Source organism: Mytilus galloprovincialis, chromosome 2 (genome assembly GCF_965363235.1).
Source record: "Mytilus galloprovincialis chromosome 2, xbMytGall1.hap1.1, whole genome shotgun sequence".
Classification (NCBI taxonomy): Eukaryota; Metazoa; Mollusca; class Bivalvia; order Mytilida; family Mytilidae; genus Mytilus; species Mytilus galloprovincialis.
Window position 1 is genome coordinate 87,113,136 of NC_134839.1, and position 12,533 is coordinate 87,125,668.

The window sequence follows — 12,533 nt, forward strand, 5'->3', positions numbered from 1 at the left end:
AATGTTGGGACAGGATAATTTCATTTTTGCACATTCTTTAAATCTAGTAGTTATCTACAACAGTTTAAGGTTTTCATCAACATCTGTCTATCTGTATGGAAGTAGTTGCTCTTTTGAGAATTTTTGCATAGCATATTGCAATATTTGAATTTTATGAAACTTGATTATCTCCCCTTCAACAAATTGGACTGGGATATTTCTTTATTGACATCCTCGAGTAATTTTCTACAATCATGTGAAGTTTCTATAATTTCAGTCTAGTAGTTTAAAAATCTGTACAGGTTTTTCCTGATTCTGCTTGCAGTTTTGTATACTTTTACTTTTGGTTTTAGGTGTACCAGCAAACCATGGTACATCACATCCGGTTGTATAAGAAAAAAGGTCGAAAAAAATTGTAATTAATCCTACATTTTATTGCAGTAAAACATTTCTGTTTCATAAACATATATCTTGGGTTTTTCAAAGCACCATTATTTTTTTATTTGGAGTTTCTATAGAATATTTTGTAAACTTGAGGTTTCATGGTTACTAAATCTTGTACACAGGTTAAATAAGGGGGTATATTTGATTGGTTAAATTCCAGTGATGGTTATTTTCTTATATGCAATGAAATGTTATGTTAATTTTTTTCTATAGAACTGGACAGGATAAAACTTTACTCAGGCTAAGTATTTCTTTATTTGAAACAAAGACAAATTCTGCACAATTTTTTTAAAAGTGCAAATTTAACAAAGACTAATAGGGTAAAATCAATGGTGGTATTACACCTTTAAAAATTTAGTGTTACAATACACCAATATCCCTAATCATTGTGATTTATTTTAGTACTTTTATAAGTTATGTCAGCAAGCTGCTTAAATAAATGAATGAAGAGTTTTACCCTAATTCCTCATTGGCTTTGATATCCCTCGATGAGAAGAAACAGATTCTAGGAAATCTCAGATCTTGATGGTCCACAAATACTTTAACTGGAATGATGTTTGGTTCACAGAGATGATTAATAAATCTACTGATGTTACCATATCTACGTGCATCAATACAGTAGGTATCACCATCCTAAAAATAGGAAAAATAATTTATATGTACCATACTTTATTGGTATTAGTTTTTCTAATAAATAGCTGTGTCAGGTCCACATTATATGTTCTATCATACACATATTAAAATTGTTGCAAGTATACAATGGAATATTGTAGAGGTCTTTAAATGAGTAGTTATTGGAATGACCCAATAGAAAAAACTTTAAAATATTTTTTATTACTTGAAATAGAGCTTACTTTTATGAATCCAAACAATATAGTTTTAAGTTAGTTGAATGTTGCATAATTTAGTTAGTGTATGTCATGTAAAATAATGCGTTTAATCTGATATACCATATTATCGCTATTTTGTGCATTTTTCCTTTGATCTTTTTTTGTGATAATTTTTCATATCATGCTACTTGCTTGAGATGGAGAATTATCGCTACAAACTAAGGAGGCACGTGGCGTTGTTAATGAAATTGATAACGTCGGCATAAGTAAAATAGCGATAAACAGATTATCATTGGTCATCTCAACTCTATTGCTTTTCTTGCTAACGCCGTCCCAGCTCAAGCAACAAAATCAACCTCGTTAAGATGTGCAACGATAATTCATAAATACCTTCCACTAAAGACAGGCATAATACAAAAGTTAAAACATTTTTATATGTACCTTACTCCCTGCTTTACTAAAAACAGTCAGGTACCATACATTCAAAAATTGTGAAGATTTTAGCCATGGTACTAAGAAAGCTACTCAAATTTTTCGATTGTATTAGTCTAGATTCACATCAACAAATTCTAGGAGTTGATTTTTATCATTCAGTGTTTAAGATTATCTAACATAACCTTACTCTGTTATCCAGGTCAAATAAGTAGGAGTCATCTTCTCTACTGTCTGCCTCAGAATCAGATAACAATTCTCCAATATACCTGAAATTACATAATAATATTATTATCTTTATTTTCAACTAATTTAATCTAATGTTAATGCATTAAAATACCATTACTTGATGCTAATGTTTCAAAATTTGATGTACCTTGACCTAGTTATCAAATTAAGCAGTTACAATAATCTAAAGAACGTTTTAGTTGTAAATAGTATTTGTGACTGTTATCTACCATTCGTTTCTATAACTGATCACACTTCTTTTACTGAGTTACTCAGTTAAATTGATTGGTAATTGGTAAAAAAAATGTTTCAATTATTGGCATGAGTTTGCTTAGTCACACATTTGACGTACTCACAAATGCTTAACATTTAAAAAAAATAAACTATGAAAATGAGGCATACTTACTCGCAAATAAAAGATCCTTTGGGTATATCTAACAAAGTAATAACTCCCCAGCCACGACCATCAGTTCTAATTAATTTCATTCGGCATCTGAAAAATAATTTTGTATTTTTGTAGTACTTTATGAAGATTCCTCAAACAAGAATGTGTCTATAGTACACGGATGCCCCACTCCCACTATCATTTTCTATGTTCAGTGGACCGTGAAATTGGGGTCAAAACTTTAATTTGGAATTAAAATTAGAAAGATCATATCATAGGGAACATGTGTACTAACTTTCAAGTTGATGTAACTTTAACTTCATCAAAAACTACCTTGACCAAAACCTTTAACCTGAACTTTGCACTATCATTTTCTATGTTCAGTGGACCATGAAATTGGGGTCAAAACTATAATTTGGCATTAAAATTAGAAAGATCATATCATGGGGAACATGTGTATTAAGTTTCAAGTTGATTGGATTTCAGCTTCATCAAAAACTACCTCAACCAAAAACTTTAACCGGACGGACGAACGGAGGCACAGACCAGAAAACATAATGCCCCTCTACTATCGTAGGTGGGGCATAAAAATGTGACAAAAACTTCGAACATGGCAAATATGTGTAAGAATAGATATGTATCCGAAACAGGATGTTGGAGATTGGTGAATCTGAAATTGCATTACATGGGATAACATTTTTATATGAGGACTGATGACGAATCCCAGGAAGCTCTAATTTGTAGTTCCTGAGGTAAACGATACAGAATTAAATAGGACAGATAGAGGGTCATATAGAGGTAAAACAATATACCCCAGCTGCCTGCTTCATTTAACATATATTTCCATTTATTTTTACTTGAAATAATTCTCTAAATATTCAAATTATATACATGACATATTAATATTTAGTATGTAACAGACAATGTCAAAACTTACGAAATTCCATTCTGAACGACTCTGTTATTACAAGTACTCCAGCATCTGCATCCAACATTACATTCAAATATCAATGGAGGCTCTGACATGTTAAATTCTGGCACTAAATGATATGTCTAAAATATAAAATATTTTAATGTATTATTTTTATTCTATTATGCAATCTGCAATAGTAAATAATTATCTAAGGCCAAGTTTTTGCATGCCACCAATTACACAAGTTTTTTGTGCAATTCTTATGTAATAAGACTGTATGTTATGCAATGCTCATTAAAGCCCCACTTGTATTTCAAATTATCAGAAAATAAACTGTATATATTCAACAGATTCAAAAAGTACTCAATGTTACAGTACATCACCACAAAGCTGTTGACCAAATATGAAGTCATTTTGTTCAAGTTGTGCCTAAGAAAAAGGTGATTGACATATTTTTTGACCAAATATATGTTCTGGTAAGGTGAATACAATATAGTCCCTAGTCCCAAGAGTTTGATTTTTATAATAGTGTTTTTCATGACAAAATTATTATTTGTACTTTTAAAAATTACAGTAGACTCCGGCAAATCGGATACCCAAAATGTCAGCTTAAAATATCCGATTATCTGATATATTCAATTAGACAATGAATGTATATTCATTGAATATTCTGTAATAATGAGTAGATCTTATCCTGAGATGTTTATAACCCTGACAATTGCTAAATGTGTGAAAGGGCTGGAGGATGAATAACGTGATTTTCATCAGTTACATCAGAACGATGTTTGTGTAAAAAAAGAATCAGCTGATTATGTAATCAGTAATGATTAAAATTTGCAGTCTTTAAATCCTATATTTATTAAAATAAATTAAATTTCTAAAATATTCATACCAATTATTATCTACCATCCATAGTTTGTGTCTTTATTTGTTTTGAAAACAAATTAATATCCATTATTTACATTATATTATCACACAGGTAAACTAATTTGGCTATAAATAGATCAAAGCATGTTTGTGCAGAATCTTCAAACTAAAATCGTATTTGTTATAATTTTATTTCTTTAAATAATCAAGTTTGAATTTATGAAAATAATCATTATTGATAAAATATAATTGCATAAAGTTTACGTTTTCTCAAGACTATTTATTTTTAGGTCATGGTTCTAGAGGCTTCCTCACAAATTTGTATAAAATCCAATATGGCGTCCATGACATGTGTTTACTTTTGTACTTGTGAAAAAATGTTTCTGACAAAAGTCAGATTTCTCTTGTCAAAAGGGATTTATATTTACATTGCAATAAATTATTCAGGAGGAGGTACATTCTGCTAAGATTATATTTCTGATTCTGTGAGCATTTAGAGTTTTATTAAATTCTCCCAACAGCAACGTACTGATCTTGTCAACTGACTCCTGTAAATTCTACCCATTTGAAGTAAAAGGGCATCTAATTCACAGGGTAAAGGAAGATAATAAATAAAGACAACAATTTATCAAGAAATAGTTCCTTTTTATTCAGTAATAACGAAATCTTTTTGTCTGAAAGATTGTAAATTGTCAGAAAAACATTGAAAATATCCGATTGCGCATGGATATGAACAAATTTACCTGAATTTTCTTATCCGATATTCGATTAGACGATGAAATTAACATTAAACATATAGGGAAGGGTTTGGTGTTTTGAAATAACATTACAATAGCAGAGCTCCAGATAAGAATTCACAAATTGGGTTTTTTACCCACCATTTTCTTATATAATTGGGTGATAAAGTATTTTGATTGCATTATCAATTCCAATTCACCCCTCATGTTAATATCAAATTGGGTTTTTCACCACAAAGCTCCTTAATGTATTGGGTTTTTTCATCAACACAATATTGAATATTTAGGCAATATCAACCCCAGATTTTTTTTTCCATCTTAAATATGTTTCTTTCTTTGTTTAGATGTTCTATTTGGTTTAGAGTTAGGGTTATTTGCTAGCTGTTTTATTTGGTTTATTGACTGAGAAGCAATTGTAGGTTTAATTTGTGTTCCGTTTCAAACCTGCCAGTTTTGTATTTTCTCATATAAACTGTAAAAAAACGGATATGTATATTCACAGGCACTCGTCTTATACCTTTATATAATAAATTCTGAGACCAGTGCCTGTGTGTGTATTCATTAATTAACCGTAAAATGAAAAAAAAAATAGTATATAAACTCTAATTATACTTGAATGTTTTTGTTTTATTCCAATTTTCATAAATCTGGGTTTAGTTGTCTTTTATTAGAACTTTTGGTTTCTGATGCTTTATCATGTCATAATTGATTTGGCCTTTCACTTTTTCCAACTGATTTTGTTTTTGAGGAAACCCTGCTTTTATTAGCAATGTTCTCGTTAAGGTACGCACACACGCCTGTGTGTTCGATGGACGCTTCCTAAAAACACTGGCTGAGTCTTGTTATCATCATAACTTTCCCTAAGCTTTTTAAAAGAAGCAGAAAACATGCTTCTATTCAATATTTTTACCGGACATTCACTTTTGTTTTAATTCAATGTATGTTATGATAAATCCCGAGCAATGCGAAAAAAATATGACTTCATGACACATGCTAATTGGATAAACGCCGAGAATATCGAAATGTTTTCAAAAACACGTGTACCTATTGGGCAACGGAAAACTCTAACAGGGACCCATTTCAGCTACTTGATGCAGGGATCTATTTTTAAAACGAAAGGAAATTTCCAATTATAAATATTATAAAAATAGTTTACACGACAACTGTAAACAAATAAGGGTAAATAACGCAAATGGTAGCCAATAAAAGGGTTGAGAACTCATGGTTTTGGAATATAATTGGGTTTTCCTTTGAATTAATTGGGTTATTGAACCCTGCAATGGGCAAATGCATTGGGTTTTTTATTATTTGTATAGCGTGATCACGCAAATACGCAGCTTATCTGGAGCTCTGCAATAGCCAATATATTCGTTTAACCGATATCCAATTAGGCGAAGTCTACTGTACCAGGTTTGCTGATACTGATTTTTGCTGTATACCAGCATGAGCTTCAGATCAATTTCGTTTATTACATTTAATAAGCATTCCTGTCATATTGAATCCATCTTACCTTGTCATACCAACATCTGATACTGTTTCTACCACATACACAATACATAGAGGAACAATCGTCTGAACAACGACAACTCTGGAAAGAAAATAACTCATTCTTAACATCTATAGAATAATGATTCTTAAATATTGTTACACAGGTGTTGGTTGATAACTTTTCTCATTAAACATACAAAATTTAACAGTATGCATATAGACAAAGCTGTTCTAACTTTTATAGGCTATCATGAAAAAATATATCAAAAGAATATTCTAGTCAGCATATAGTATTGAATAAATCATAACCTACTATAAGGAGCTATCTGATGATTTGAGCCATGCAACTTTTCTGAATATCTTGTACTGCTGATAACTTTTGCTTGTAGTTTGTATCTCCTATAGGATCTGCTATAACACTTAAAGGGGTAAAAATTGGCATTCCTGGGCAATAACTCCAATTAGGAGTTAATAAAACATAATGCCTCTAAGTGAGGCATAACAAAAATGACTACAACAAACTTTACCTGGAGACTACTTATAGTCCTGTTTATATGAAGATCAGCAGTTTCTACATTGGCAGTGACATACTGATAGTCTGTAGGTAAAGGTTCATCATCTGTTCCATTATATACAGGAATTGGAATGTTCTCTCTACCCATGGACACATCCCTGTAATATAGACAGATATAATATTGTAAAACATCTCCAAAACATTAAATTAAACCTTAATTGAGCAAGCTCACATTCCTCATACCCCCTATATAGAGGACACAAGCATACTTATTTTTTCCCTGTTCCGTTTAAAGATATGATTCTTTTTATTTATAAGTGCAGACAAGAATATTGTGTCAAAAAATAAATATTTAGTAATTATAACCTTAGAACTAGTGACTAGTTCCTCTTATTATATATGACCATATATCCAAGTAAGAGAAAAGATTTTACATCTACTGTAATCACCTGTGAATTAATTTTTCTGTTCTTCCGGTACGACTAGCAGCAAAGCCTTTCAACTGTTTATTGACTTTCAGAGCAAGACAAACTTGACTGTCCTCATCCAAACAACACTGTATTGGACTGTCATTTTCACTATTTCTCAACTCAACATCAGCACCTCTTGCTAAAAATAACCTGCAAAACAGACAGAAAAATACTTCGTCTAATTTATTTTTACAAAACCTTATCCGTCTATATTATAAATAATGGAGAAGCAATTGTTTGATATTATGTATAACTAATTATATTTCTTTTCTTTATTTTAACTTTATCGTTTGCAAATTGCTAGCCAAGTTCATATTCTGTTTTGGTATTATATCTATCTCATCAACCATTAATATTCATAAGAGCTGAGTCAATGGACGACTGTATACCATAATACGTTCTGTAAATGTGCATATAAAAACTGATGTAAGCAGTAAATTGACTAAATCAGTTATGTTGAACTAATTTTAGAGCTTGGTTAGTTAAAAACTTTTTGGTATTTACATTTTACATTCTATTGTAATTTTGAAGACTTTAGCTCAAAAATCAACATTTTTATTTGAGTGTATGAAAACTTAAAGATGGTTAATTTTCAATATTGATCATGCTAATTTATTTGTGGTCTTTACTCCAACTAGCAGATTATTTTGCTATACACACTAAGTTTTCAAGAATATAACTTTAGTTTGCTGGGAATGATAACTAAACATTACATTGCTATAGGTATTGTGTGCAGATGTTACTACTAAATAAAGAGTATTGTAGAGTAACAAACACATTTAGTACTCACACAACACATTCATAGTGATTCTGTCTTGCTGCAATATGTCTGAAAAAGATATAAAACGGGAATTAACTGAGAATGAATTCCATTTATGTTATGTAATGATTATAAATTTCATACCGGTGATTCAAATTAAAAACATATGCAAACATATTTAACCCTGCCCAGATTTCATATAGCAGCAGTGTCATTATCAGTACAGAAAGGTATGATTTGAGAAATACCAAAAATAATCTGTACAGAAAAGCATGTGTAACAAACCGTTCTAATTTAGTTTATATTGGTTTTATTAAGGGACCATATCAAAAAATCAACATAGGATAAAAAACTTAATTCATATAGTTTTTTCACTAACCCCCCTACCCTCCTTTTAACTTAATTTGGGAAAAATTGATAGACCAATAAGGATACATATAAAATCCATGTCAATTAAAAAAAACTTGCAGCCACCCCAAACTATTTGAATTAAGTTTTGTTTTTTTATATCCTTCATTGATTTTTTGATGTTGTCCTTTACAGCTTGAATGTTTATTAACACCAACTTGTGGACTAAAGCTAATAATCTTTTAGGCTTGTTTTTTTTAATAGCCTTACTTTGCCTATGAATTATGGTAAATTAACACACATATTAACTAATCTATACAACCCTACAACCCATCTGTGGTGCCCACATATATAATCTTACAAAACTTACAGTGGTCTATCTCCATGTTCGTTTGGGGCATCTAATGTACAGCCACCATTTAAAAACATTTCACAAATATCTACACTGCCTGAATATGCTGCCCAATGTAAACTAGTGTTTTCTTCCTGAAATAGATACACATTTTTCTATGTTTAGAAAAAAAAAACATAAATTTATTGGAGAAAAAATATTTCTTCATTTTCAATACTGGGGTACACTTTAGCTACAAAGGGTATTTTGAACCAATATCTTAATGGAATGAGCAAAAAAGATGTTTAAGTGAATATTTTTTATACTGGTATTGCATTATAATAGATATAACTGTTATACAAACTTTGAAGACATGACTACTTTAAAAAATTACATTTGCAAAGTTAAACTGTTAAATTTTCATATTGCATTCAAAATATCATTATAATTTACATTCAACAATACAGGTTTCATCCCCCACCATAAACAAATAGTGCTTACTTTATCTTTTAGTGTGGACTGAGCTCCTTGGTTGAGAAGAAATTTAACTGTAGAAACTAACTTATGTTCTGATGCCCAGATGATGGGAGTCCAGCCACCATCATCCTGTAATGTTAATAAAATGTTCGTAATTTCTATTTCTGTTAGATTAAACAAAATATTTTGTGGCTTCTACATAAATAAACAAGAAGTTGCAAAAATTGTCATACTGAGCATATTTAAGTTTCTATGTAAATTTGTATATATTAAATATACACTATGTATGCCCCACTTGCTGCTGCACTTTCTATTTCCTTGTTGAGTTCAACATGAAATTTTGGTGAAAATTGTAATTTGGCTTATATTATTCATAGTTCACATAAAAATAAATAAATGTACTAACTTTCAAGTTGATCTAACAACTTCATGGTAAACTATCTTAACCATTTTTTAACCTGAGAATGAACTGGTTTTTCAACATAACATATCCATGTTCATTAGACGTGAAATTGGGTATCAAAACCATAGCATATAATTTAGAAAGTTCATATCATAATTAACATGTGTACTAAGTTCAAGGTTGATATGACTGCAACTTTGTCATTAACTGCCTTAACCAAATCTTTAACCTAATGCAGGACAGACTCAGACCAGAAATCATAATGGCCCTCAAATATCAAAGCCAGGACACAAAATTTCATTGACTTCAGTAGAAATTCTAAGGAAATTTGTGTTTATTGATTGTATGCTGACAGCAGTCTGTTTTGTTGTTTCATTGCTGTTTCATTGCTGTTTTATTGATGTTTAATTCTCACCTACATTTATAAAGTCAGTATGCACATGTTATTTACCTGTATATTAATATCTATTTCACCTGTGTCCAGCAGGATTTTTATCACATTATTGTGTCCAGCCTTTGCAGCATAATGTATCACAGTCATACCATCATCTGCCTTAGATAGAAAACATGGCAAAAATCAAACATTTATCACAGTCATACCATCATCTGCCTTAGATAGAAAACATGGCAAAAATCAAACATTTATCACAGTCATACCATCATCTGCCTTAGATAGAAAACATGGCAAAAATCAAACATTTATCACAGTCATACCATCATCTGCCTAAGATAGAAAACATGGCAAAAATCAAACATTTATCACAGTCATACCATCATCTGCCTAAGATAGAAAACATGGCAAAAATCAAACATTCATCACAGTCATACCATCATCTGCCTCAGATAGAAAACATGACAAAAATCAAACATTTATCACAGTCATACCATCATCTGCCTAAGACAGAAAACATGGCAAAAATCAAACATTCATCACAGTCATACCATCATCTGCCTAAGATAGAAAACATGGCAAAAATCAAACATTTATCACAGTCATACCATCATCTGCCTTAGATAGAAAACATGACAAAAATCAAACATTTATCACAGTCATACCATCATCTGCCTAAGATAGAAAACATGGCAAAAATCAAACATTTATCACAGTCATACCATCATCTGCCTTAGATAGAAAACATGGCAAAAATCAAACATTCATCACAGTCATACCATCATCTGCCTTAGATAGAAAACATGGCAAAAACAAACAACATGCATAATTAAACTACTTTTGACATTTAAGTGCATATAGTATTATAGCCAATTTTAACTAAAAATTATACATACATGTATCAATATTTTGAACAAGAATTCATATGGTTTACGTTTAAAAAAATTGGGAAGATAAAATATATTTATCGAAAAAGCTTACCCTTGCATTCACATCTGCTTTAATCTTCAGTAAGTATTTCACCAAAGATTCATGATTATTTTCAGCTGCATACATCAATGGAGTTTTCAGGAACTGATCTGTAACATTAATTGAAGCTCCAGCCTGCATAATAGAACAAGGCAGAAATAAGAATTATTGTTTTATTATGTGTGATTGAACAACCCTTTCATATATATGAGTACAATTCCACATAGGTCAGTTTTTTGAGTGTGTGTGTGTGAACGGATTGCAATTCAGAGTTTAATATCAACACCAATTTCTTAAGTCATTACATTTATGTCTTTAATAAATAGTGAATGTATTGGATGACTAACAATATGATGCCTTCATAAATGAATGATTAAATAAATTTCTTGACTCTAAAGAACATTCTTAATTCTTATATCAACAGTCTAAGTAAAGGATAACAGCACTAAATAACCAGTGTGCTTTTAAGTATTGTATATATTTTAGATTAGTGAAAAAAGTTAAGTGTAGACAATTTTTTTTAAATTCAGTTGGTAATAACACACAAGAGCTTTTAAATATTCATTTTCAATTGTTGCTTTATTCAATCTATTTAAAATAAAAATAAACTTCATATTTTTTTTAAGAAAACATGAAATATGAGTTTTTTTCCTTTGAAAATACACATTTTGAAGGTGGCGACATATCATAAAATTTTAAGTTTGATCTACTCTACCTGTACAAGTATGTGCAGTATAATTAAGCTCCCTGATATGGCTGCAGCATGTAATCCTGTCTGATTTTCATATTCCTCATACACATCATCTGGATTTTGTCCATCCTCTAAAAATATTATTAAATTCTATTATGAACACCTTAAAATAATTTTTAGCAGTGCCTCAATGTAAAAGTAATCTACATGTAGTTAAATCCACACAGGAATGTGAATTTTCTTTAGCACTGAACCCATTTCTTAAAGCATTTTCTCTGCAGATGCAAGACTACTTGTTAAGGATATGAACAAGTATAACAAATCTAAAAGAAATTGGCTAGGGTCAAGCCAAAAGGCAATTATTTGAAACTTTTGAAATGTCATCTGCAACACCCCTATTTAAAACAAGAGTGCACACACTGAAATGTCTCGCCTTCTTTACTAATCATTGATATTATGTTGATAGTCCTAAGTATAAAGCTTTATTACAACTGTCACATAAACTTAACATTAACCAAGATAGCTAAACAAAGACCAATGAACCATGAAAATGAGGTCAAGGTCAGATGAACCATGCCAGGCAGACATGTACAGCTTACAAAGCTTGCATACAACAAATATAGTTGACCTACTACTTATAGTTTAAGAAAAATAGACCAAAACACAAGAGTGCACACGCTGAAATGTCTCGCCTTCTATACTAATCATTGATATTATGTTGATAGTCCTAAGTATAAAGCTAAGCTTTATTACAACTGTCACATAAACTTAACATTAATCAGGATAACTTAACAGAGACCAATGAACCTTGAAAATGAGGTCAAGGTCAGATGAACCATGCCAGGCAGACATGTACAGCTAACAATGCTTCTATAC

The 12,533-nt window shown here is 30.7% G+C and overlaps 1 protein-coding gene across 2 annotated transcripts in view; it reads right to left on the reverse strand.

The window, feature by feature from the left end:
* The window catches only part of LOC143064721 (histone-lysine N-methyltransferase EHMT2-like), a 38,606-nt gene that overhangs the window by 2,227 nt on the left and 23,846 nt on the right, over positions 1–12,533 (reverse strand). For both annotated transcript variants that reach the window (XM_076237770.1, XM_076237771.1), the window contains exons 12-24: positions 11,682–11,788; positions 10,979–11,101; positions 10,058–10,159; positions 9,228–9,332; positions 8,766–8,881; positions 8,078–8,116; positions 7,267–7,437; positions 6,831–6,975; positions 6,326–6,403; positions 3,236–3,351; positions 2,320–2,406; positions 1,876–1,954; positions 881–1,056 (exon numbers count right to left, since the gene is read on the reverse strand). In XM_076237770.1, the coding sequence (XP_076093885.1) occupies positions 881–1,056; positions 1,876–1,954; positions 2,320–2,406; positions 3,236–3,351; positions 6,326–6,403; positions 6,831–6,975; positions 7,267–7,437; positions 8,078–8,116; positions 8,766–8,881; positions 9,228–9,332; positions 10,058–10,159; positions 10,979–11,101; positions 11,682–11,788 (1,444 nt within the window). The remainder of the gene's footprint in view (positions 1–880; positions 1,057–1,875; positions 1,955–2,319; positions 2,407–3,235; positions 3,352–6,325; positions 6,404–6,830; positions 6,976–7,266; positions 7,438–8,077; positions 8,117–8,765; positions 8,882–9,227; positions 9,333–10,057; positions 10,160–10,978; positions 11,102–11,681; positions 11,789–12,533) is intronic.